Source organism: Pyrgilauda ruficollis, unplaced genomic scaffold (genome assembly GCF_017590135.1).
Source record: "Pyrgilauda ruficollis isolate IOZ18807 unplaced genomic scaffold, ASM1759013v1 scaffold119, whole genome shotgun sequence".
Taxonomy (NCBI): domain Eukaryota; kingdom Metazoa; phylum Chordata; class Aves; order Passeriformes; family Passeridae; genus Pyrgilauda; species Pyrgilauda ruficollis.
Window position 1 is genome coordinate 1281267 of NW_024510210.1, and position 27977 is coordinate 1309243.

The following is a 27977-nucleotide window of genomic DNA, read 5'->3' on the forward strand; positions in this document are numbered from 1 at the left end:
TGCCTTCCTCTGATGGACAGTGTTTTGATGGTGGTGGTCTTTAAATGATCCTTTTCCTCCCTTTTTCCTATTTTGTCCTGCCTTCAGCTTTGCATTTTCTTTGAAAAGCAATGCCCTGCTATTCATTTTCTCACAGTCACTTGCACTCTGGGTTTCTACAATTTTCCTTTTCCTTTTCACTGCCAGTACAATGTCTCTACCCACTCCCTCCTGCCCTTACCACCTTCCAGTGTCCCCAGCAGGGCTCTAGCTCTGAGGGAACATCAGTAATCACAGAACAACAATTCGCAGCCGTTAACCAGTGAAGTGTCACACCTCCCTCCAAGGCAGGTAATTATTTATGAACATTTTGCCTCTGTTTGGGGTAACAGATTGTTCAGCTGTTCCTGCTCAAGGGGCCCCCCACAACAATAGTGAGGCTGCAAAAGGTCAGGGTTGGGATGAACAGCTAGAGCTGGGTGTGGGGACTGCAGACATCTGCCAACACATTGCTGAGCTCTGAGCCCCCCTTTCACTCCTGGGTTTGTCAGCATGAAACGTCTCCTGGATCTGTAGGCTCAAAGAGGCTGTATCTTAAAGAAAAATTAAAGTCCACAGGAAAGTCCACGGAGCACATGTGGATTTATGGAGCACATGTGCTCCATAAAAAGGCACGGGGTAACTGGTCTGGCTTCTTTGTTCCCTGCCCATGCAATCCAGCCCAGCCCCACGCTCCACCAGGGAGGGGCTGTGGCTCCCACTGGAACAGCTCTTCAGTAAACTGATGGTGACACTGCACGGGAACACCCAGCCCGAAATGCCACGCGACATCTTCCCAAAGGTGGAAGATTTATGGGTTCAACCTAAATTAATTAAGAAGCAGAACCTTAATTAAGAAGCAGGTTGCTTCTGAAACAGCTAGCACACTTCAAAGGGCTGAAGCCATCTACTTAATGGGAACAAAGAAGAGAAAACAGGGTCAAAACAGACCGTATCTGTGCCTTGTTCTCACCCCATTCATCTTGCACATGGGGGGTGCTCTGCTGACAATTTAAAAAGAGCAGTGGAACATCTGCCACCCAAAAGAGAATTGGGGAGTGTGGGAGGGGCATGTGGTTTATTCAAAAAATAAGTTCTGCTCCCCCACAGAAGCAGAAGATGAGCCAGATGTACTTTTTTTTTCCCCCTCTACCAAGTCCTGGTCTTTTACCCATTGATTTCATTTGATCCAGGATATCCCTCTTATTTTCTCTCTCTTTTTTTTTTTTTTTTTTTTTTTTTAACACCCCTAGCTAGGTGGTTTCACTTTGTGAACACAAGAAGCCAATTGATCCTGTTTCATCCTCTCGTCATCCCAGGTACAGCTGTCAGCTGAGGGGCAGGTGGTTTAAGAAAAACTAGAAGTGAGTCTCTTGTAAACATGGCACATTTTTAGGACCTCAGTTCCCCCAGAGCTCAGTGTCCTGGAAGAAACAACCTCAGATAACTCCCATGCTCCTCAGTTCTAGTTGCTCAGTTAATGATGTATTTGTACCATTTATTCTGTAACATTTTGAACAGGTCATTCCTGCTTCTGGAATTCAGAGGCATGGGTGGCTTTTCCCATTGTCACGGTGTGGTTTAAAGGGTGTTTCACAAAAACCCACCACTGCTTCTTTAGGAAGACACACAGGCAAAAATTAGGATGATGGACTCTTCATGGAACACGGCTTCCAGATGTGCCAGCCTCGAGTGCCAGCCCTCCAGGCTTCTGTAGGTCCTGCTGGATCTCCCTTGCACCTTGAGGAAGGTACACAGGCATCTCTGCAAGTCTGGCCTTGTGCTATTTTGGAAAAAGGTTTTGAAAGCTACGCCCAACACTAAGAAGAGATTGAGGTAAGAGATTACGACAAATGCACAAAACACTTTCATTTTCTTTATTTTCAATTGATACTGTATGAATACAAAGTTTCTAGAAAGCTACAAAAATTCTACCACTTTATCAAGAAGGCATCAAAATGTGTCACTTTGCAAAGACATGAAAACACCTGCAGTAACCGACACAAAAATAGCATTTTTAGAGTGATGAAATAATTGCACTTAACTGTCATGGATATTAAAGTTATCACACATATGTACCGCGAAAGCTAGAATACATTTTTTTTTTTTTTACAAAGCACTTTATAAAAAAATTCTCTGCACACAAAACCTATAATTTTCATATTACTATCATACTAAAGATAAATTCACTTTAAAGCCAACACTTAAAACATTTTAAACAAAAAAAAAAGGTACCAGTACCTACACACAGACAATAACAAATACAAGAATACTGTACTGCCAAGAGGTTTGACTGAAACTCCTTTTGAAAGCTTCTGCAAATATGTTAAGAAAACATTGGAGAACATTCAGTTTTTTCCAAGAGCCTTCCCTCACTGTCTAACCTAGAGGTACTTTATCATCAAAAGGCAAGTTCTACATCAAAAGTTACCAGCAGCAGTACAATATTAAAGTAACCACTGACCATATATGAATATGCTTAAGTCACAAACCCATTTTATACACATTACACAAATAAACATAAAGTGAGAATTCCATTAAGTCATTTACAAATGTGAACAAATGCACATGGCAAAAAAACCCCAAAACAAAACAAAACCCCAACCTGTTTTACATAAAATGTACTGAAGAATTAAAGGCTATTCAGGTTTTCAATGTTATAAAATTCTTTTGTCTTTTTTTTTTTTCAGGCACATATTGTATTTTTTGTCTGCAGTCATGAGCCTGAATCAGAGGCCCATAAAACAAAACAAAACAAAAACAAAAACACATATTCTGTAAGGAGGTAACAGGGATCCATCTCCTTTTAGTCAACTGAGTGCATTTAAGATTTAATTTACACAATAAAACTAATTACATGACCTCAGCAAGAATGACCTGAAAAGTTAAAAGATGAAGATGTCCAGAGTGTTTCTTGTACTTTGACTTATATCCAGCCTCAATCTTTCCTGGGGGGCTAAACATCTGGTTATGAAAGATAAGAGGGGGAAAGGAGATCATCCTGAGCAAAGGACAAAGCCGGGCTCTACTCCTCACATCCACCTGTGCCCGGGCACATGTATCCTCACGGGAAAAGGAAAGGGGGGACAACACCAGGGCTCTCAGTGTGACCGACTGAGGGCTCCAGGAAACTCCCAGGGGCGCTGCTACAGGCAGCAGGCATGCCCTGGGATTCTCAGTGGAAAAATAAATAGATATGGATTAGCACATCAAATGTCGTATCTGCCTTGGACTGGCCAGTTACTTACATTCAACATTAATGTACACCCTTCATTATTCCCAACAGCCCATCCCGTGGGGGCTCCACGGGACAAGCCACTGCCAGCTGAGCTGTAGCCGTGGTGGAGAGGGAAAGAGAGAAACAGGCATTGGATCTGCGATTCCTTCAAAATAGTGGTGCAGTACCTAAACAAAATCAGTTTGGAATTCAAGTAAGTAAAACTACATTTGTTAGTAGTAATTTTTAACAGCCCCAAATGGTACCATTACGCTTGTTTGAATGAGACAGAGGTATAGTTTATCACAAACATTGACTAGTACAGCCATAATGTTTGGCAATAACTGGAAAAGTATGTTCTGCTTGTGGGCCGAAAGTGTCTTTGCCCTACCTCAGTCTCATTGAGTTCAACAGGATTACTTGTCTTATAGAGGTAAGTGAGATTTAGACCTTGAAGGAATAACAAAAATAATATTTTAGAGAAAGGGAATTTGAATTATCACAATATTTACCACACAGTGTCACAATATTTCTCTATATAAAAAGTTAATCTTAGTTTTCATCAAATACTTTAAAAATCAAGTTAACAATGTATTCACAACTATATAATCCCTCTGACAGCTTTTGGTTTTGCTGATATTTGTTCTTTCTAAAATGTTGCTCCTCTTCCCATTGATTTCAGTTGTGGTGGAGAGTATGGCCCCCGTTCACAGAAGGTATCAGAAACAGACACATTATTAAGAGGAGCTACATTATTTTTTTTTCCCCCAATACATCAACTGGGAGAAAAACAAAACAACCCTGTGTTTTGAGTCGTGCTGGGCAGAGTTTCCCCAGCAACACCTTCATCCACAATGCTCACCCTCAACATTTCAATGCTTAAACCCACACGATTGCATTTACCCTCACTACGCTCAGTTCTCCATGCTCCTCTTGTTCTATGCATCTGACCTTCAGCATGCACAACTTTGTAAACAAAATCTTCTGTCTAAGCAAAGAATCTCCACAGATACTAAAATATTATTAGAGGAGATCGATGAAGCCATGCTTGTCCACTGAAATTCTGTAGGATATGGATCTCTCATTATGCAGATGTGTGACTGGATGAAGAGAATAGAAATGGGAATATTTTCATTTTTACATCACAGACGAATCAGTTGCTGGTTTGCAATGCTGTCAGAAATGGCAAACAGTAGAGTTTTCTTCAGCAGGCTGATCATTAGCAAAATCCCTTTGCTATGAATGGTGCTCTTTTGTGAATGGAGGCCTGTAGATTCAACTTATTCCAATAAACCAAAGGCATTACGGTGATAACTAAATATTTTTGGTCTCTCTACAAATTGTCATTATTATGGCAGCACTTTTCTAAGCTGGAATTTCAAACCAAAGGCACTTTCATGCTAGAGTGCAGAAGAGTCACAATTAATTATTTGGTCATGAAATTTAAAAAGGCAGCATTCATCAATACAATTCACTTTTCACGGAGAACTACAGATCTGTAACCTTTCCTTTTGGTATAGGCATCTCACTGCAATGGGACTGACTTGTACAGACAGCTGGTTCAGACCAAGCAGTCAAAGAGCGTTTCTGCAGGGAAAAATACGCATATTTTAAAAATGGAACCAATTAAGAAAACAATGTATAAAATTTAATGTTAAGAGGCTAAAAGGTACTTCTAATATAATGCTAAGGCACTGCATATTGTAATGCTTTGGCAGCTCTCAATTAAAAGGTTCCTACAAAAAAGTAACAGTAACAAGATAAGTACTTCCAGCTTACAAAAGAGCTCACAGTTTACAGGCAGCCTGTTGGACTACACACCCCACACTCAACAGTTGAAGGATTAAGGCTTTTAAGAATCAACATATACAGGGTATGGATCATTTACAGAATTGTAAAGAAAAGACGATGGAAGTAGTTTCCCTAACGTTACATATGTGAACACCAATAAACATTGTGACTGTTTATACCCTATAGTTATGGCATATGTAGTGTGCCAGATCCTACTTAAAAAAAAAAACAAACAAAACTGTACCTGGTTTTGCAAATTGACTTACATACTTTATATGCCTTAAAGAGTTTGCTTGTTATTAAAAAAAAAATAAAATAAAAAATCACCAAACCCACAATTCAAACCCTAAATAAAAGACAACTTTAGAACAAAAACCAAAAAGTAGTTTTTGACTTGTAACACCAAGTGCTTAGAATAAAGGGCTACCGTTAGGCTGTTACAATGCAGTGCTTTTCCTGATGTGATTGTTAGTGTTAAAAATGAGCGTTAAAAGAGACCTTGCCATGGACACGTTTCTCTGTTCACTTTGCAGAGTATCAACTGAAAGATCATCAGCCCTAATATCCACAAGCAGGTAACAGCTAGACATCACAGCAACCATCCAAACCACCCACCTCGTGCAGTCAGATCAGGCTGAGAGATTGAAGCAGTCTCCCTTCCCCCAGTGATGTTTGCATCCTCCTCGATCCCCAGACCTCACCAGCGTTAGGGATGGTCCTGGTCTGACCCACTACCTCGCCTAGGCTCCAGTCTAGTCCAGACATTTCAGCAGTGGGCAATTCTAACAGAAAGGATTATGCAGGAATATAATTTAAAGAAAAGGATTAGAGTTGCTTGTTTGAAGACTACAGCACTGGGCCTGGGAGTAAGTTCAATGCTTACACTGTGCACGGGAACTGTGCTGGTTGCAGGAACAATCACAGGGGTAGGGAGGGCCTGCTAAGCGTGACCTTTGAGTCAGGACTGCAGAAGACTCGCCTAAGAACCCTCTTTGCTGACAACTCATCACTGATCCCTAAGGTGGCTTGTGCTTGGTCAGGCAGCCCTCAGCCTTTCAGACAAAAGTTTTGCCTGAGAAGCCTCTGCTGGCCCAGCACCTGCCCCAACAACTTCTGCTTGGGCAACGAGGGGCAGCAGCAGGAGAGGGGCTGAGCAACACCCTCTGTCCCGCGCAGGAGGGGTGAGGCTGCTGCTCTGACAGATGGTCTGTCTGCTCAGACCCACACAACCGCTCACACCCGTGGCCGTGGGGTGAAGCCTTACAGTATTAAAATATCTCCAGCTGTGCTTCGCTTCCTGGAGTCTTCCCTGAATTGGTCAGAAGGATGAACGCTACCACTTGGATGAACACTTTCCAAGAGGACAGCAGAGCCCTCGTGGTAGGTGTGTGTTTGTTTCAGATAAGGTCTTTGCCAGACCTGGAGAGACAACTGGGAGAGGTGTAAGAGCACCGTGATTAAGAGGAAAAGGAGAAAAAAAAATATAAAATTCTCCACTTTCCAATCTTCTTTGCCTGATGCTGGTTGTGATTTTCTAGCGTCTCACAGATATTAAAGCTGCTGATCCTTTCAGAGGTGTACACACTCTTCTTTCAAACACATCAGTGTTTTGCTCTCTGTTTTGAATGACTCGATGCTGTCGCAATGTCAGTTCTTTCCGTTCATCTCTTGATTTCAGAGTTGCAAGTTTTTTGCTCAACTTATTAAAAAACATAGTTGTCCATATAAAATATAACCGCACACACAAGACTACATATAATGCAAGTCTAAATCTTCAGTATTTACCTACTTATTGCAAAATGAGCCATCTTTTTCATTAAATAATCAAATTTTCATATTAGTACAATACAACTTTATACTCTTTTAAAATACACTAGATATGTTAGGGGTAAGGGGTGATGTTTTCTTTCTCTGCAATACCTGTTTGAAAGTTTAATGGATTAGAAGATTAGTTTTAGCGTTGAGAAAAAAATACAAAATTTGCCTAATTTTAGGACCTGTCTGTTTCTATCAGGCGTTTCTTAAGGCTATATTTTTTCATTTGGTTTCAAACAGAAAAATGTTTCATTTTAAAAAATAATTTAGTGAATTACATTCGTCCATATCTTCCACCCTAATTAGTTACAAAGATAATTCTATAAAGATTATTAACTTTGTGTACTCATTTACAGTTATAGCTAAAGATTCATTTCAATTTCACTTGCATTGTAAAACAAGTATTTAGTGTTGGAAAAAAACCCAAAATAAATTCTTATAAATGCTGTCAGTTTTTCCCCATGGCAAATGCTCTGTCATACATTTTTCTATCAGAATTAAAAATAGGCCTCCACAGACAGAGGCGTTAGGTTCTTAAATACAGTCTTCCCAAAGAACTGTGGTTTACAAATTTGAAGAACACTTAGTTTTAGAAATAATTTTTACAACTGTACCAGAATTTCACAGCTACAATTATATATGAACACATTAAAAATGACTTCACTAAAACAGGATTTAGAAAAATGTGGGTGAAAGTTGGGCCAGAGGCACTGCCACTTAGTGTTGAGGTTTACAGTCTGTGTTTTGATAAAGAAGTGAAATGAAGTGTATATATAAATAACTGCTCAGTCCTTTACAAGCCTGTAGATGTGATGCTGTGCTCCATGTTCGCTGTTCGACACTTCGAATACACAAGCCATGCAGAGCAGGGTTTCTTGTGTATCCCTGTTTGTTACCACCTGTGTGGGAAAGGAAGAGGCAGACAGAACATCACACACCTGGAAACAGCAGGGCTGAAACAAGAAGTGACCTGTGTCACCTCGGTCCTGCCCGAATCCCCTGGCAGCAGCAGCGGCATGTGGCTCTGAGAGCTTGGCTGGGGTGACACCACAGAGCAACAGAGAAAGCAAGCTGGGTCACTGGATGAAACTGGCTCAGAGGCCACCACATGGCCCTCCTCTGTGCTTTAGCTCACCTCTTGGGCGTTTGCTGCCTGTTTTCCCTGCCCAAGAACTAATTAATGCCACTAACACCCGCAGCACCGTAACCAAGCTCCAGAAAGGACACATCAGGTGAACACCATGGTTCAAAGTTACTGCCTCAGGCTCTCTACAAACCCCAGACTCGAACGGAAAAAATGGAGAAGTAAGCTGAAATTTGTGGAGAGTAACAAAGATGTTTGCTCACGCTCACAGCCAGCTGAGCCTTTTCATCCTGAGCGTCTATAGCGCCCAGTTCCAGGAGAATTATTCCGGAGTCAGTGGGATGGTTTGTTTGGCAAGCAACAATGACTAAGGGATTTAGAAACTGGTTCCCAACACTGCAAGCTGAGCAAAGCCTGAGAGTATCTTAGAAGTGGAAAGATAAAAAAGCCAGACCGTACCAATAAAATTGTGAAGTTTTCCAAGACGCTGTTCATCATGTATTTCTCTGGTAAATGCTTCAGCTTGTGTATGAAGTTGATCATGTATTCACACATCGGGGAGCGGTTTATCCTGTACACAAACCGGCCATTCTCAAACCTTGCATATTCAGTCTGAAAAGATTAAAAACATTTAGAATGTGATCATTCAGAGACAGAAAAAAAGTGACTGGTAAATCAGTTTTTCTCCTTTTTTTTGTGCAGACAGGAAAAAGAGGAAGTGGCTCAGACACACTCACAAGCCTGCTTGCTGACTCCCTGGCTTACCTATGCTACGCCTTGCTAGAAATGCAAGGGATTTTAATTATCAATAATTATAATATCATTACTTGTTCTCCAACCTGCAAATTAACAAACTGAATAGATGAGGATTATAAAGTCCCAAACTGAGTAGAAACTAATTAAGCCAAAAACTGTGATGAGATGATTTTACAGGAATTTTGAGGCACCTGTCTGCAAAGGGAGCAGCAAAAATAAGCCTATATATTTACACTTAAGTGTGCACATACAAACATAGATATATTATTGCATGACTTAATAGGCAATTTATGAACTACAGAAAGATGTAGGACTACAGCTGGAAGAAAAGCAGACTGACTTAGATTGCTGATGGAGGGTAAGGCTGTGACTCTTGGACTTCTGCTGTCCAGCTACCAATTGCTCAGATGGTGGTTTCTGAGGATTTTTGGCTTTCTCTAAGCTTGGAATAATAGAAATTATTAAAACCTATTTTTGTTATGGTCAGAAAACATACTCAGTTTAAGAAGGACATAAACAGTGACCAGGCCATCTGAAAAGGCTCAACCTTCAGCTCTAGGATAAAATTCCCCCCCAAAAACTGTTTTGTACGTGACAGATGTGGGTCTGGGGCTTAGTTCCCAGCTGCAATATCACTGTGCAGCAAACCAACCAGAGACCTCACCCCACCCCACAGGTCTGTGTGTAGGAAAGGTAAGAAATGCCTAAAGGCACATATCCCATCACAACACCCACCTCTACTTTTTCTACTACTTGCTTTCCAAAGGAGCAGACTTTGGTGGAACAGGTGATTGTCATGTTTTCCGAGCTCTCGTACTGACTGGTGACTCCGTAAAACGCTCCTGTATCATCTTGGATGTTGCAGTTTAAGTCAGCCTGTGGGCAAAAAGGTGAAGATTTGATTTTTTTATTTGACAGTGTGAACAGCATAAGCTGTTGCTAGCTCACGATTCTTTTCACAAATAACAGGGGGAGCTTAAAGGTGATGACAGTGACGGTGGAAAAAGGGAAGTAGCTACCTAACTGTTGCAGTAAAAACCTTAGGAAGTCAGTAATTTATTCAAATTTTAGACAATAAAAGATGTCCCAGTATTTCTGTGGGCTACAGGTGACATTCTTGTCTGGCAGATAGCTGATGAAATCCTTGGAGCAGAGGAATGATCACCTGCAAGGAGCCTGGCTCCAGAGCCAGCCCCTCGGAAGTGAACCTGCCTTCAGACTCAAATTCAGCCGAGCCACCCCACTCTGGAGAGGCCACTGCTCACTTTCTCCTCTTCTCATCTTAAAGCAATGAAATCCTCATGGCAGAGGAGACAGCTGGGCAGCACAGGATTGCTCTCTGATAAGGCTCTGCCGGGCCATATGGCATTGATTGAGCAGAACTGCACTCCACGGAGCAGTCTGACACAAGCCCCAGGCTTCCCGTGTGCACACAGCCGTGCCCAGCACCAGCAAACATTCTGGAAGGAGCTGATGGCTCCCAGCATTTCCCTGCAGCCTCAGTAACCATCCAGCTGCCTTTGATAGGTAGCATCAGACACCAAGACTCGCAGGATCAAGTGAGGAGCAGCTCTAGCTTCAATTATTCATTATCCAAGCCCTGTGCACAGCAGGATTAATTTGGCTACAAAGCAACCACACAGGTCACCTGCTGAATCCAGCCTCCCTGGGACCACAGCAGTGCTGGAGCTGTTCTGCCACTCTGCTCTTTGACATCATGGACCCCTTTCTGCTCTTTTCAAAAGCCCTCCATTTAAAAGCACGCTGATATGGATACAGACAGACTCTAGGGATGTGCACAGCTGGATTTGTTGATTCAGGCATTAGCTCTACTGACATCTTTGATGCCCAGAGAGAGACTGGGCAGGGTTTTCCTTTCATGTGGAAATAGCTGATCAGCTACTGCAGCATGACAGCAAAGAATCACCTGAACTCGAAAGTTAAGCCGAGGTGAGCATTTTAGCAGGGAGATGCACTTCTGCAGCTGCTTCACTTGCAAGTCCCACTTTGATTGGTTCTATTCCTAATATAGAAATGGAATACATAATACTTGACAGGTACCTTCATGTTTACCCTCAGACTTTTTAAAAACCTTATTTACAGGTATGCTTACCTATGCCCCATCCCTGGGAGTGTTCGAGGCCAGAGTGAATGGGGCTTTGAGTAACGAGGTCTAGTGGAAGGCGTTGGATTTGGGTGATCTCTAAGGTTCCTTACAAGCAAACCATTCTACAATTCTGGTGTGGAGCACTCACCACAGTTCAGGTCATTTGTAACTGCTACTTAATTTTTAACTTGGCAACAACTCATTAATACTCCTTACTGTCTGCAATCCTTATTTGTGGTACGGCCTTGTGAGACAATATTCTGATAACAGCACACACTGAGCTAGTGTGTGCTACAGAGAAGACATGGGTCTAAGACTACTTGGGGCTGGCTTTGTAAATTAATCAGTGGAGCAGCCTCCTGAGGTTTGCACACAGTGACACAAACAGCCCCACAGTCACGTATTTTGCATAAGAGGAAGAAATCCTATCGCTGTTCCACCTTGTTCCTTGCACCTGCCTCGCACCAGGTCAGCAGTTAATGTTTAATGTGCATCTGAAGCAGGGCTGTCACAGGGAGCTGTGAGGAATCGGTCAGAGCTGATAGCAAATAAGCAATTTGCCATCACAGCTGGCCTGCAATCAAAGCATGGCAAACATCTAAACGTGGAGAACTGCAGCAGCCACTGGCCACGCCGCCGCTGCTCCGCCGGAATTTCTGAAGGACAGGGATTTCTCCTAAAACCATTGCACTGCTGCAATTAATGACAATAATAATGGAAGTAATCTCTTAGAATGCAATTATTCCTGCAGCTACCACAATTGCAGTTTTACTAGCAAAGCATTTTCTTTCCTTTCAGGTATGAGCAAAATACTTAAGAAATCATAACTGAACCACCCCTCACAATTTCACATTATGAGAAATCAACTGCACAGACCTTGCATTTCAAGCTGCAGTCACAAATGTTTAAGAGTTAAAAAAGGATAACTTTTTATCTGCTGCCTTCTGATTTTGAAGCCTGCTGAAAAAAATACCTAATTGTTCTATTTACATGCTGACATTTAACCTGGAAAAGTAACACATGTGGCCATCTGTCACCCTGTTGTTCACTGCCACAGCTCTTCCAGCCCTTGCTGAAATCGCCAGGAGTTCTGTGTACACAACACATCCAGGCTGGGGCCCGATGTTGCAGTGAGGAACACTTGAAACTATCACTCAATGGTCATGATTTACTCTTATGCAATTACAACATAGTTGCAAAAGTCCCATGATGATCATATAGATGAGAATTATCTTTATTTACTTGTTTGCTCTTCGATTTTTTTTCTGAGTCTAGCATACAGTAAAGGTGTTTTCAAAGAAGGACAGAATTCTCTTTGTAAACATTTTTCATATTAATCTAATTGCTGAGATTGCTGAGAGCTGAAGACTCTTGAAAACAGTCTAACACCAGCATTAAAAAATCATAGGAGTTGGCAAGCAAATGCTCTTAAATGAAGGCTTCACCAAAGCCTTTTTTAGTACTATAACAATTTTGTCTTAAGGACTTAAGAACATTATTATGCCTTAAATAACAAGGGATTTGTCTAAACATATACATCTGAAAGCTAAATTGTATTTTTCAAACTGATGAAATTAAAATACATTTTTTGCTGGTTTTTTTTCCTTCTCCAAAAGGTTGTGAGTACCCCTGTAGCTGTGAGAGTCGTAGATGTGGGAATAAGGTGATGTGTTATAAATGAATGCCCTGGTATTCAGCTTTAGCTCCTTACTACAGCATTGATTCCAGGGCTTGTGTCTACATTTTAGAAGGGATGTTGGAAAATTGGAAAGTGTTCAGCAAAGAGCTACAAGAATCATTTCAGGTCTGGAAAACATCCTTTGTAGTGAATGACTAATGAAACTCCATCTACTTACTTTTTCCAAGGGAAGTTTTTCCACAACCTTGTCATAGCCTACAAGTTGCTACATGGGGAAGAGCCTTCTCCTAGATTAAATCTTGCAGAAAAGGGCATTAAAAGGCAGAAAGCTAAAGCTAAGCAAAAGTAAAATGAGAAACAAGGCAGGGGCTGGAAACCCTGATGGCCATGGAATGCTGGCATAATTCTCAGATGAGGAGAAATCACCTTGGGGTCTTTTTTAACCAAATGAGTATCTGACAGGGATGCTCTGGTTCGAGTAGGCTTGGTACTGTCCAAAGGCAAACGTTACTTAGTGAGGTTCACTCCCTGAGCTACCTATGGCAGGTAGGGCTACATAAATATAATAACAACAAAATTGAAATACAGAAATTTATCTTATTAGTCTTCTCCTTGTAATTTCCTGTTTCAATGATCCTTGTGAAACAGGTGACAACAGCCAAGCCTCTGGAGTGCTGTCACCAGCTCTGGTGCATTATTTCCATGGTGCTCTGTCTCCAGCAGTTCTCCTGCATTTCAGACACGGGCTGCAAGCCTTCCTGGGCTGTAAAACAGCTTTCCCTCCTCTACAGCTTCTCAGGCAGCTGTGCTCTGGGCTCCAGGCACTGGGCTTGGGGAGCACTCCTGCTGCCTATACAGGTAAATAAGTGCTTGAATGGTGACTTCAAATATGTTGATGTGAGTTCAAATATTATGGCATTTCAAACATTATGGGATGATCACATGTAATGAACAGGAGTCCATTTACTCAGAGTTTTAAAGATCAATACAATTTAGAGGGGAAAAACCCCAACACCACAAATGGAATTTTAATTTTTTTTTTTTTTTTTTTACTTTTAAGAGTAAAATTCTAATTTAGATTTATTTCTGGGCACTGAGTTTTATATGAATGCACTTGGAGGTGGAAGAGGCACTCGGATTTCTGGCACCCTGTCTCCAGTGCAAGAGCATGATTAATTCATTAATAAAGCACAGCTTGTCAATGGGTAGCACTGGAAATATTGCACATTAAGAACACCAAGTGTTCGACACACTGAATGGAGAAGTCTCTGCCAGTGTGCTGGAGCTTGCACCTAAAGAGAGATGGCTGCAACCAAAGTAAAAATAAATTAAAAAAACTATCTTCCCATTCCTTTCCGCAGAGCTCTCGGGCTCTGTGCTACAGGCAAGGCAGAGGGTAGAGTGCTTGTGTAATAATAACAGCTTTGGCTAACAAAAAAGCAACTCCAGCAAAAATTGCTGAGAAGAGTCTAAATCCATCCTGCTGAGTAGAAGGAAAACAGCACCCACTGGAAAGAGTGGGATTTGGGGAGGGCCAGAGCAGCTTGCACTGGCACTCAGCATTAACACGAAGCACATAAGGTCACTTATGAACAACACCGAGGGCTGAGCGGCCGTGGGGCGGTGGGTCACTCGTGCGCCCGCACCGTGCCCCTCCTCCTCCTCTCCAGAGCTCCACCAAAGAGCAGGGATTCCAAACTGTGAAGCAATTTTTTCCAAAGGGAGCATCTGGGCCGTTGGCACGCTGCTGTGCAGCGCAGGAATTGTGTCCAGGGCTGCCACATGGTTGGGCTGGTGATGCGCCCTGCCCCTTCCCTGGGCACCCAGCACCAGCGTACTCAGGGTCCTCCTCTCCGGGCCAGGGGGCTGCCATGGGGAAAGGCAATTGCATGGCTGCTTTCTTCCATATCTCATTTGTTTTGCATACATTTGCATGCTGGCCTTGGAGCCATTCGTGTTGCAGGCCCCAGTTGTGAGCTGCAGATCATTTGGCAGTGACGCTGTGTGTGTGTGGAGGGAACTCCAAGATTCTGGATTATGCAATGAAAAAGAAAGAAAGAGAGAGGAAAGAAAAGAAGAAAAGAAAGGGAGGGGAAGGGAAGGGAAGGGAAGGGACAGTAGCCACAATTGTGTGTGCGTGAATGAAAGGCACAAAGAATCTCTGCACCTTTTAAGACGGCTGGAGGCACATGGGGATAAATTCAGGAGGGGGTGGGAGGAGACCACAGGCACAAGCCATTTCTGAACACTGATTACATGGGTAAATTGTTTGTTCCAGTGTATCACAAAGAGAAGGAGCATTATTTTTCATGCCACAGCTGTTTTGAATAAGAATAGGAATAAACTTAACTATCCTCCTCATGTTACTTACCACTAATTATGGCATATATTTACATCTATAAAACAGTGAAATTTTGGGAGACATAATTTAATGCCCCTTTATTGTGTAGATTCCTTTATTTCCATCCCACATTTGAATTTCAAAAATGTTTAGGACTTCAAAGCATCTTTAAAAGCTTGCCCTAATTATAATATGCATTACTTTCTAAAACTCCTAGTTTGCATTGCAGATTCCTGCAAATAGAGGCATTCATTTTAAACATCAATTAATATCATCCACGCATCTTCAGATGAGTTTGGATCTTGGTTTCAGAGTTGCAGTGAGCTCTGGCTAAGCTTTCCTCAGTTGGAAGAATAGTTCAAGCTACTGCAAACACAAAATTAAGTCAGTGGATCAGATCCATAGAAAGCCTGACAGGCCAACATTAATTTATATCAGTTGTTTTTTTCCTATGTGACCAATGAGAGAACATCCCTCCTCCTTTCAGACATATTTGGCCCCCAAACCTGTCCCTGTAGCTGCAGAAATCAGAGTTCAGGTTGGCACAGAGCATTTGGCACTGTGAGAGACACAAAATCCCAGCATGTGATTGCAAGGCATGCTTACACCAGCATTAAGGATCCCAATGGAGGCAGGACCCACTGCACACTGCTGTAGGTTACATGGAAAGCCATGCAAAATTTCCCTCAAAATTTCCACTTGGGGTTGAGGCAAAACCTGACAAAGAAATAACAAAGTTACAGCAGCAGGATTTAGTCTAGGAGGCCTAAGTGTATTGTTTAGGATTAGAGAATTTAGGAATAGTAGTGAGCAATCAGTGGGGCTAGCACTAGATATGAACATGGATAGAACCAATAAAAGAAACCAGCACAGGCACCCTGTGTTGACTTGGCTTTCAGACAGGCTAACTGGAACTTCAAAGAGCAGAAAACTTTGGTGCTATTCCCAAGTCACAAACTGACCACCAGGAACATTGACCATACTCAGATTAAGGTTAGATGGCACAAATTATTCCTGGTTGTTTTGCATAGATTGGGTTTAGTCCCATAAGGTGAGAGAAGCAGGATTGTGCAATTAACCTGCACTCAGGGAAAGGTTTCCTCTGCAGATACTCTTCAGCCTTCCTTGAATTCTGCATCAGTGTTCTAGGATAGCTTTTACATTTGTTTAGCAACCTTTATTTTCGTTTTAATTCTGTAACTCAGTAATCTCCAGCCTCATATCCCTGTCACACAAACTTCCTGTGCCACACCATCAGTACGTTGTTCCTTATTTACAACACACCGAGTAAAATTCCCTCTATTAGGGTAAAAGTCTGTCTCTGTGGCAATTTCCCTGAACTCTGTGGTTCCCAGTGACTACCTGGGATAAAGCAGAGGAACAGAGTCATTGCATTCCAGGTGCAAGACAAGGACCAGGGCATTGCATTGCAGGGCGTGGGGCTGGTTGTTTGAGGTGGTGTAGGAGGAGGAGTCTCTTCCTTTTGTACCTCCTGCACTTCTAGGTAGGAAGAGGCCCAAAAGTGTGACATCCAGATGTGTCACCAGGACCAGGGCCAGAAGCTCATCCATTCCCAGCATCAGGTTGTGTTTCCCATGAGATACAATCTGCATAAACCAATAAAGCTCTGCAAAGCAAAGCAAACTTTGCTTTGTACTCCATCCCGGTGCTGCCTTGCTAAGTCAACTCCACAACTGGCAAATGTCTTCTTGCAAGATCTCAGACCTTTCTCTCCCACTTTTTTTGTAGTCAAACCTTATTAATGAAACCAGGACACCAGGGCAAACTGTGCTGGTGAGCAGCCTGAAGCAGAACTAAATGGGAAAGAGCCAGAGGAGTATTCTTTCCTGCTCCCAGAGCTCAGCTGCTTTCTGCCTTAGTCATCCTCAGCACAAGTACTCATCTGTGGTCTTCCTGTTTCCCATATACCCATTCCACAGCTCAATTAATGTCCAAACAAAACACTCTTTGTGCTGCCTCCAGTGACATGCTGACTTCCCTTAAATCCATTTGCAGGGTCACCATCCCAAATCCTCACCTTCACTTTCAAGCTTCTCCCATATGACACTCTCCAGCTTCCCTTCCCTAGTTTGCCTTGGCTTCTTCCACTCAGACCCTGCCTTTTCTTCAGTGATTCACCTCAGAGTGCTTTCACACCTGTAATTATTTGCCCAACCAAAATTCACTTTCCTCTTTTGCCCACCAAAACAAGGACCCCCTGATCACCTGGGATGCAGTAGTTTACAGTGCTGAGCAAATGATTGATGGCTGCATGTAATGAAGGAGGAAGGCAACACAAAGGATGGGAAGGGGGAAATAAATGGTGAGACAGAGTATTGGGACTAAGCAATAACCACACATCATGAACAGAAGCAGGGAGGAGGTGAATTTACAGAGTAGGAGGAGGTAGCAGATGATGAGAGAGTAGATACTTATTCAGAACCAGATACTTCATTCAGCCAAAATTAATCTCTGTTCATATGAATAAATTTGAGGTGACTTATATGGTCAAAAACACTGTCAGCAACCTGTGCCAGCTTTTTTCTGGTGATATTATGACTGTTTAAAACAGTTTTTTAGCACTCCCCATAAAAAAGGGAACGGCATCCTTTTTTTTTCTGAAGAAATGCCCTATGGGGGTGAAATAAAGGACAGTGAGCTGACAGTCTGGGATCTAATTCTCATGACTAGCTATCTTCTGGTTTTCCTGTACATATTCCTACATACATTTAGGACTGGGGGCCACTGGTGTGAAGTTTTTCCTAGAAGAGCATTCATCGTGACTCTTGCAACACTCAAACACTACCCCAGGCACCTTCTCCCTGCCTCTCCCACTTGATGAGAGAGAAAATCCACTGGTTTATTTTAAGATCATAGCTCAGGAAAGTGTTCTCACCACATTTTTAATGTATAACTCAGAAGGATGTTAGCACTGTATGTTTTTTAATCTCTAAGTTAATACAGCATGAAATTGTATTAAAAGGCCATTATGTTGGAAGGCACGGTGAGGTTAGGCAATGTTGGATTGAAGTTGTCTGCACATCCTGACTGCTGAACTGTATCATGTCACAGGCTTTAGCTACACAGCTGCACACTCACCCTCTGAACATCTACACAACGTTTCTTTGTCTCTGCTGTTCACTGTGCTGTTTCCTGAACACCACTCAGAACCTGTGCTGAACACAGAATTTTACATTTCACAGAGGTTTTTTCATGGCATCACCTTGAGCCCTTACAGCAGCCACGAGTCTGATTTGTCAGTGAGCACTTGAGGTGGAGGGGTGGTGTCACCCCCACGTCACAGGTGTGGGACAGGGACAGGAATGCTAAAGGTGTGCACTGCTGGGAGCAGACAAAGCAGAGGAGGCTGGCACTTGGATTTTCAAAGGCAGGAGAACACCACAGACCTCAATGATCCAAAGAAGGTCTCTACTGGCTTTAGGTATACCTTTGAGCATTCAGTATGCCTGAAAATCAATTTCCACATGGAGAAAAAGCAGAACATACAATACATCAATTACCATATCATAAATCTCTGCTCCATCCACGTCTAGTATAAAGTCTGAGGCTTATCATCCTCTGTGGGAAATGAGAACAGGCATGTGAAGTGACATTCATTTTTGCCAGTGTGCTTTGCAAATATTTATTACACAGAGTGGATTGGTGAGATGATGGCCTCAGCTCAAGCCAAATTTCACAAGGAAATGTATTTAGTGGTCACAGACCCTTAACTCCAAGCTCTGCTCCTCTGCAGCCAGATTTCTCCTGCTGTTATGTTTGTCCTGTTCTCACCTCCCAGAAACCTTCTTTGCTGTACTTCATCCCTGTGTTTCCCTGCAGGCTTCTTATGCCAAATGCTCCCTCTTCCCACTGCCTCCCTCTTTTTGACCCCACATTCTCACCTGCCTGTTCCAGGCCACTGGTGCCCACTGTGTTTCAGCTCCCACTGCTCTGCTGTCTGCTCTTTCTGGCCTCTTTGCTCAGCCAGCCCTCAAACACTTGGTCTACAGCTCACAGGCCCAGTTTTAAGCTCTGTGAATTTCTCAATGGGTTTCTTCTGCAGTCCAGCACAGCTTCTGCTCAGTGGCTTAGTCCTTCTACCTCCAGATTTGAGAAAAAAAGTTTCCCTTATTTCAGTTTCCACTCCTAAATCTGGTGCCACAGATCCTGAAAAGATATGAAGTCTAGGGGATTTATAAGGTGTAGAGTTCTTCAAATCCAATAGATAAACTCAAGGAAATCTGATCATAAGCAGTGGTTCCAGATCAACCTCTTCTGGTCTCAGCCTTAACCTGTCCACCCTGTAACTAAACCCTGAATATGCCCATTTTAGTGAAGTTTTAAAAGAAAAAAATTAAATGCTTAGATGATAACTGCTGCTATGAAAAGGAGTATACCACAAAAAAGTACCCCAACGAATTAGTGAGTATAAAAAGCTTTAGTATAAGCATGAGGCTCAGCCTGCAGATTTTCGGATCCTTTTGGGTGAACCTTTTAGCAGTTTAGTGGATGGACTTGGATGATGGTTGGACTCAATGATCTTAGAGACCTTTTCCAACCGAAATGATTTTATTATTTTACGATTATGTCGCTGACATGAAATTTTGCAAATACAATAAGATAAACCTGGCTTTTCAATGAAATTCATCATGACTAGATCAATTAGCAGCATCCCAGCTCTCCATTCAAATTATTTTTTCACCCTTGCTCTGAATATGATAAGTTATGGAGCTGAGTCCTATGGCTGACTAACAAAAAGCCAAGGAGAAAGCAGATGTGCTTCAAGAAACAAAGCCCTCTGAGCCTCCCAGGCTCACAGCTGGCTCACCTCCCCTCCTGCTTGGTCCTCTCTGCACAAGAACGGGCTGATGGCAGCACTGATCCTTGCACCGCTTGCACTGGGCAGCAGCTGCACCTCGGAAATCCCCAAAAGCAGGCTCAATTCCCTGCCTTCCCTGCTTTTCCCTGGACCACTAGATGGCAGTTCCCCATCTCCAAACGGGGCTCTCGGTACCTGTTGGCTGCTGCCCAGCAGCTGCAGAGCCAGGCAGAGCTCAGGCACATCTGCCCTGGCTCCTGGGGAGCTGCCAGCGGGGCTAGTTCTGTCCCAGCTGAAGGGCAAACAGCTCTGCACCCGAGCACGATGACAGAGGCAATTTCCACAGGCACCCCCAGGCTGCTGAACACCTCCCCCAGCCCTGGTGGGCAGGCGAGTCCTCCCCACCACGCCTTACTCACCCAGAATTTGACGAGGAAGAAAGCGTTCTGAGGCCCCTTCCCAAAGAGCTCCTTCAGGCCGCCTTTCTTCTCAGGAAATTTGTCATAAATCTGACGAATGTCCACCGACTCGAGCAAGGGGTCACTGTAAGAATGGTTGGCGTGTCCGATGTGCACGAAGAGGTGTTTATTGTACTGCGAGGGAGAAAGAGGAAAATCAGCGCCGTGGGAGAGGAGCAGGGGGTTGGTACAGCAGGGGGCTGTGCTCTGATGGATTGAATGGCTCACACGTCGCTCCTGGGATTTTCTGCAGTATGGTTTCCAGGAACAACTTCACTGGTTGTGTCCCAGACCCTTGTGAACAAGGGCCAACATCAAAAAAACCCTGTGTCCCCACTGCAAACCCCAGAGCATGGGCCTCTGCAAGGGGGTAATTTACACTGCAAGACCCAGTGGCAGCACGGTGATAAAGAGCCCGTCACTGAGCATAAAAAGATGAATGTGCTCTGGAGGAAAGCCTATTTTTGCTCCTTGAAACAGTGAGTTTCCATGTCCTGTGTCCTCAGTGCCTGAATTTCTGCTCATGCCGCAGAGCCCACTCATGCACGCTGCAAACCTCTATATGCAGCACATCTCAACTAAAAGAGATGGAAGGCATTTCCTTTTAACTGCAGGATGACAAGAAGGCCAGTTACTCTGCACTGCTGCTCCTATAGACATTGTCCTCCTGTATTTCGACCCATGTAATATTCAAGAGCCCAACTTTCCCCCTTCCCTCGGGAGCAGGCTCTGTAGATGACCATCCCTGCCAAAACACATTCAGCTTCAATTTCCTATTTCTTAACTTCATCCCATCACACCTCATTATAATCACAGCAATCCCCCCAGCAGCACCTCTCCTGCCTGGGGGAAATCCTTGGCCTAGTGAAGTCCACTCCAAAGGAGTCAAACATGATCTTTTAGGGGCTGCCATTGCTCCAAGAGGACCTTTCAGCACCCGAAACGAAACTGGAAGGATGAACATGAAAGACCCTCCATCAGTCAATCAGCACCTCCCAGGGTCACGAGAGCAGAGTGGAGGAGCTCCAGAGTGGCAGGATTAAACACTGGGGGTTTTCACCACGCAGATCACAAAACATTTTGCTAACTCAGTTAAGGGAAAGCTGATATGCAGTCAATGAACACTAGAGAAACCTTTCATATTGAACAGATGCTGTACATAAGGGGCAATTCCCAAAAGCTAGGCACAAATAAAATATTTAAAACCCCAAAGCAAACCTCATTTAAGCTATTTTGTTTACAATGTACCTGCTGAATGAACAAATTGAAGTGACAAATCTAAATGAATTGGGCAAGCACTCAGAGCCTTCCTTCGGTGTGAGCAGAGTCTTCCCTAGCAGATGTCCAAAACTCTAGGGAAAAGGAAATGGACTGGCTGGATTTCTGCACTTAGGAAATGAAATTGAAATCTATTAAAAAATCATCTAGCACAGCGAAATCTGAATTTAGAACCAGAGAACACTCATCTGGGTATGGGGCCAAAAATGAGATAGAGCCTGTGTTTTTTTGCAGGGCCGTATTTCTTTCTAAATTTTGTGGAAGGAAAAAGGAAAACATAACATCCCATTAAGACATTTCCACAAGCAAAAAAATTTGGGGATTGTTTCCTCTCAGTCTTCTCTGCTGGAGTTGTTCCAGGTAGTATAAATAACCACATTTTTATGGAAACAGAACTGAGGGCTCAGATTCTCCTGTAAATTGTCCTCCTCCCCAAAAGGGTGTCTCTCTCTCAGCCCAAAGATGGCTGGGGAGGGAAGGGGGAAGGGAGAGCTGTATTTTACAGTTTGGCCGCTGCAAACTCCCAAGACAATTCACACACTGTACCTTATTCTGCAAGCCAGGCAAATATACAAATTGCTCAGGATCCAAACTTCAGTAAAAGCAAACACATTTAAAGGGGCATGGAGCATGAAGTCTTAATACCCTTTAAATATAAAAGCAGAGTTGGAGGCAGCTGCAAAGCTGCCACAGTTGTCTGCAGAGCTCGCCAAAGCACCAGATGCTGCTGCAGCAAAATTTCTGAGCGGGTACAGTAGGACAGATGGTATGACATCACCTGACAACATTCTTAGGACAAAAATGTTTATTTTGATATTGCAATGTGTGATTATTTTCTCCTTATGTTGCTGCAATTCCTATGCTAAGCACAATCATTACTAAGCTAATTAGACGTGGCATATTTCTACAAACTAACAAATGATAATGCAGTACTGGAGCAGGGCAAATGGATACTGAAATGATCCCTATCGTTTTTAGACAAACACGCTCCACGACAGCAACTGATGCATAGATAAAGGCAAAGGAGAAAAGTTTTTCTGCCTAGATTTTTGAGCCCATTAGTGTCTGAAAAGCTTAAAAACTTCCTCATTATATCCTCATTATATTGAGAATTCACTGTTGATTTAGACTGAGTATTCCAGAGTCATTGAAGTACATTAGTTGCTGAGGAATTTACTCACGCTGAATCATTTAAAGGATTTACATCTGCCATAGGGGCAATAATGTGCTTTAGGTGCCATAAACCATCACAAGTCAAATCCTGTATTTTCTAAGTACACAAGTACAAAAGAATAGGAAGAACATTTTCAGCTCTGTCTGCTGTGTCTGCATTACACGACATGCCCTGGAGATGGCTGCCTCTTAAAGCTGAGCTCCTTCCCTTAGAAAAATTCTAGCTATCCAAAGAATGCAGTAAAGCCATGAAATATGACTGTTGTCAAATAATACCACGAGAAAAATTATAATCCACTTAGGAATTTAAGAGAACCAAGACAAATTGCCAATGGCAGGGGATGCAAGCATTTAAGCTGGTGCAGAACAAAGACAAACCACCTACATCTGCTTTATCAGCCAGCACATACATTTGTAAAGCTCCTCACCAGTTCTGCACTTATGTTCTGACACAACCATACAGATCAGCATATGGGGGGTGAATGGCTCCCCATCCACAGGGTGATGTGGATGCTAAACAAGGTGGAAGGCAGGTGGCAGCTGTTTCTGTGGGAATGACCTTGCTCATGGGCACAGAACCCCGAGTGCTAGAATGCTGCACCCAGGGGCACAGCTGTGATTTAACCCTGCCAAATCCCACTGGCACACCTACCCTAGCAGTGACTGTGCTTCTGGGGGGAACAGGAGCCAGGTGGGGTGGGCTGCCTGGAACCCAGGCACTGGTGTATCAGCAGTCTGAGTGCAGCTCTAACCCAAACCCTGCCCAGCCTCAGCTCTGCTGCCTCGCCGTATCTCATAAATCTGAAACTCTTTAATTTCCTGCTGATGTAAGAAAACCACTTGGTCTGCCAACAAGTTTTCTTATTTCCACCAAAACACTAGTAACTGAATATTTAATTCCTGCTGCTGTTGTCCTCCACTGAAGCAGAGTGGGAGTTATAAACATGACATTTTAATGCTATAGCTGGAGTCTGTACCAAGTCCTGTTGTTAAGGTTTTTAACACATTCCTGTGAAACGTTAACTGAACTTTCTGTGATGTATGCTACCATACAGCTGCACCGGCAATCTGGTTTTTCACGGACCTCCCTGCATTCAGACTCCTGCCTGGATCTGCTCAGGGATTGAATCAGAAATGTGAAGTAAAAGGGGGTTTTGGGTGACTTTATGGTTGCAGAAGTGGGGAGGTAGGCGATGAGGGAAGCAGTTCCCTGACACCGCAATGTTGCCCAGCACTTCCCAGCTACTGCCACAGCAGTCCCAGCGTGAAACTGGGACTCGCTGGTTGGGCAAGGTGCTTACACAATGTTTCCATCAGCTTTTCTGCAACAGTGAAAATGCATCTTTCAGTTCTGGCCTGTCTGATTTAAGACCCCGCAGTCCCAGTTCCAGAAGTGCTGAGTGCTCAGATGGGAAAATTGTGCCTGACTATAGGAAGCTCTCAATAATGTTAAGTATTCTGCAAAATCAAGCTCATGACAAATCAAAGGGGACCCTCAAAATCAGTGGCCATTCATTCTTTTGCACCTGAACTTCTTGGTTTTTCAATTGTGAGTAATAATGCTCCTTCATCCAAAAAGACTGCACTAGCACATCTGTGAAATGCAAATGGAGGGAATTATTAATTCCATTTGGAAGGGAGGTTAGACAGTGCACAGCGAGCAGGGCACGGGGCCACGCATTTCAACAGCAGAAGAAAACAAACTACTGAATAGTTGCTTATCAAAGAAGGGCCATCTACATCTCCACTGAATGCAGCAGAGGAACAAATGAACACGTGAGCGTGTCATTATCTGCTCTCTGCAGAGCAGAGCAGGGGATATTTCCCAACTTCTGAGAGCCTGGCTCTGCAGCCGGGTTTTGGGGTGGGTGTAGGGGTGGGGGAAGCTGTAGGACGAGTTGGGGAGATGCAGGGTAGAGGCACAGCCAGCTGAAAAGCCCTTGGGGCGAGCCAGGACAGGTGCTGGGGGCAGGCAGAGTGGGGAGTTCACAGCCACAGCCCACCCCACTCCAGTGCCAACCCAACCCACGTGTCCCCCACACTTCCGTTTTTGCTGGGAGATTTCCCTGGCAGCAGATTTGAGGAAAGGAGGAGAGGTCCATGAAGGCAGCAGTGAGAGCACAGCCAGGTCCCAGCAGGCTTTCCAGCTATGGGCTGACTGTGGGGGATAAATGGTGCTGGGCTCCCAACGCACCTGACCCCGTTGTGGCCCCAGGAGCCTCCCTGGAAAGTCCACGTCCCTCTACAGCTGGGCTGGGGAAGCTGGCCTGGCATTCCCATCATGCAGCCATGGGGTGCCCCAGGAATCCTGCAGGATGGGAAATCTGCTGCCGTGCCACAGTTTCACAGCTGGAGCCTGTGTCTATACTGAACCTCTTTAAAATGCTTTCTTGGGACTTCTAACTATGGACACTCGAAAATTAACATTTCACAGAGATGAACATTTCCATCCCAGGGCAAACAAGCAGCTCTCCTGCATGGCAAAACAAATGAGCCTTGTGTTTAGCAAAACTTTTTCTGATTCCAGATTAAAATGACCTCAAATCCTGAGTCTGCAGCTCTGAGACATTCATCCTAATGTGAGTTTGCTTTCTTGTCCTTTCACATCACAAAGACACTAAACCAAGGACTTCCTTGTGAGTGAAATGCTGGACTGCTTTTTGTACTGTTTACAGGGAGTACAGAAAGGATAAACAATCCTTGCAACAATGGATATTGTTCAAGGATGGAGGGCTTCTTTTGAAAAGATCTCATTTATTTTTCATCACTTAGGTGGTTTGATTAACTTTGGTGAATTTTACTGCATTTGGCTAATGATGGCAGGCTGTTTTTATGGCCCTTGAGCAATTGCTTTCCCTTTCTGGGTCTCAGGCACAATTCTCCCCGGGCTCACAAAATCTTTTTACAACAACAATAAAACCTGAATTAAAACATAAAGAATGTTTTATTTCTTCACCACTTTTTAAAATACATTTTGAAATTTGGACCTAACACAATCTGACAGTGTGGATGGGTGGACTAATACTGAAAATGTCCATCAGCCATGTTCTTTATAGCCTTATATAGATATTTTAAACGTAAAACTGTCTGAAGTGCTCACAATTTAAATAAAAGCGACAGCAAGAGCAAGAAACCTCAAAAAAGAAGAGAAGAAAGGGCTTTTTTTTGTTGGGTGGTGATAGGGTTTTTTTTCTGCTTGAAAATCAAAGATACATACAAAGATTTTGAGTTATTTTCATTTCAGTTATAGTCTTTGAATTTTATATCTACTTGTGTAGCAGTCAGTTGCTTAGATCCTTTCTAACCTGCCTGCATGCTCAGTTTATATTTGTTAGGGAACATGGGATTGCTTGGTTTAAGCATTTGTTCTGAACTTTCAGAGCGCCACAATAAAAATGGAAAGCCCCCATGAAGGAAAACCTGTCTTGGAAGCAACAGATGGGCACAAAAACTGCTCCATCTGCTGAGAACAGAGTTCTACAGGGCAGGGAATAATCAAAGGTAACTGAAATGCTGCTGCTTGGACCTGCAAGGGAAACTCCTATGCACCATTTAGGAATTGTACTTAAGCACAAAATGCCACAAAATGAAAATACAGCTTGACATTTGTAAACTGAATTGATTTTCATCTAAAAGGTGGAGCAATTTTACCCGTCCTCAGCTGCAGAGTCAGTGCTCCAATATTTTGCAACTGTGCCATCCTGGGTTGCCCAGACTATCTTCTGCCATGCAGAGTTACAGTGAGAGTTGCTTATTGTTTCCTTTCTATAGTTTTCTCTTTTGTAAATGGAACAATTTTGTGTCTAAACAAGGAAAAAGATCAACAGCTGTCCACAAGTGAGAGGACTCTATGGAGCTGATTTCCACCCCTCCAGAATGCCCACTCTAAACTAAACTATTAAGCTGCCTGGCATTGAGTTTTTTGGGGGTTTTTTTGAACTTTAAAATTTTTAAACACCATTTGCCAGTGGAAGAGCCACAGAAATGCTGAAGGCCCCACTCTTACCAGGAATTCCCTGTGGGTGGACCTTTGTGCCCATGCACAGCCCCACTGTGGGAGTCTCCACTGCTGACAAACCTAAATTTCTAATTTCTGCACAGGAACAGGGACTGCAAGGGGTCTGCCAGGATCAAGTCCTTGCCCCAGATTCCACGCCAAATACACAGTTTTCAATAAACTTCCAGGTTACATTTTAAGGTGGAATTGGTCTACTTGCCTCTACTACTATGAGGATTTCTGGCTTGATTTTGTGTTGGGAGATAGAGGGAGGAAGGGTCACCTTTTTTTAATGAAATGTTGGAAGCACATTTGATGAAGATACTAATTTACGTAATTTTCTGTGAAAACTCAGCAATGTAATGAATCTATAACTGTCCTTTTTCAGAAGGTAGAGGAGAACTCCTACACGCCTCCTGCAGCAGCACATAAATACATTCATTTCTGAGGTCAGCAGAGGCACAGGGAGGTGCTGCAATCACAGCACGTGCCTCCACGACCTCATGTGCACGTTGTAGACACACACTCAGGTCACCTGCCTCGCCGATTTCATGTGAAAAGCAGTAAGACCCTATTCTTCCTCTGCAGTGCAAACCACACCTGCAACACAACAGCCACACAAAGAAAGGTGTGCAAAGCTGCAGGCAGAATTCACATTTTCTGCAATGGCACTGAAGGAGGCTGGGGGTTTGCTCTCACCTCCAAGGAGAGCTCTTGGTGCTTGTTGGAGAGGTCTGAGCATTGCAGAGCTGCCCCAGCACACCAGTGCCTCTCCAGCAAACATCCTTCTCCCTTTGCCCTGGGAACTGGCCACACTGCCTTGGGGGCTTTTTCCAGTGCCCTCTCAATGCCAAATAATCAAATTTACTTGATTCAATGTAAGCAACTCTTCTCCTGCTCCTGACTCCCCTCTCCCAGGCAGTGATGCTCACTCAGTGCTGTAGGGGCTCGTCCTTTGGGTCTCTGGCACCTGTCTGGATGCTGCAGGATGTCCCCATGCAGAGCAGTGCCCCACCTGGATGCAAGAATGAACTAAATTGGGAATTGACTTTTCCTAGGGTCTCATTTTTGTAGTGTTACAGTGCACAAGTAACTGCTTTTTTTAAAACAAGTCTGGGTAGTTTGATGCTCTTGCTTGTCCTTTAAACCCTCCTGCATAAATGCATTTGAAAGGTGGGTTTCTCAGCAGTCTTCTTGCAAGCTGGGACAAGACCCAGTGGGCCTCTGCACCCCCAGGAATTTCAAATAATCTTAGTTTACTCCAAGGAAGGCTTTACAGTACTTGTGGGGCCATCCTGGGTAACCATGCTCTGATTCACACCTCCAATCTCTCTCTGCAATGCCAAAGCTGCTCAGCCCCTGTTTGCTCCCTTTTACATAAAAACCCAGATACAGAGGCACTCCACCATATTAGCCCAGGGGTTTTGTATTTAGATTTATGTTATAAAAACCTCTGGAAAAGGGATAATTAGGTGGCAAAACAG

General features: G+C 43.5%; 1 protein-coding gene across 6 annotated transcripts in view; it reads right to left on the reverse strand.

Moving 5' to 3' along the window:
- Positions 1–1880: 1880 nt before the first annotated feature.
- Positions 1881–27977, reverse strand: part of TEAD1 (TEA domain transcription factor 1) — a 152829-nt gene continuing 126732 nt past the window's right edge. For all 6 annotated transcript variants that reach the window (XM_041485425.1, XM_041485433.1, XM_041485417.1 and 3 more), the window contains 4 exons: positions 20007–20180; positions 9417–9557; positions 8385–8537; positions 1881–7740 (listed from right to left, as the gene is read on the reverse strand). In XM_041485425.1, coding sequence (XP_041341359.1) covers positions 7627–7740; positions 8385–8537; positions 9417–9557; positions 20007–20180 — 582 coding nt within the window. In that variant the 3' untranslated portion in view covers positions 1881–7626. The remainder of the gene's footprint in view (positions 7741–8384; positions 8538–9416; positions 9558–20006; positions 20181–27977) is intronic.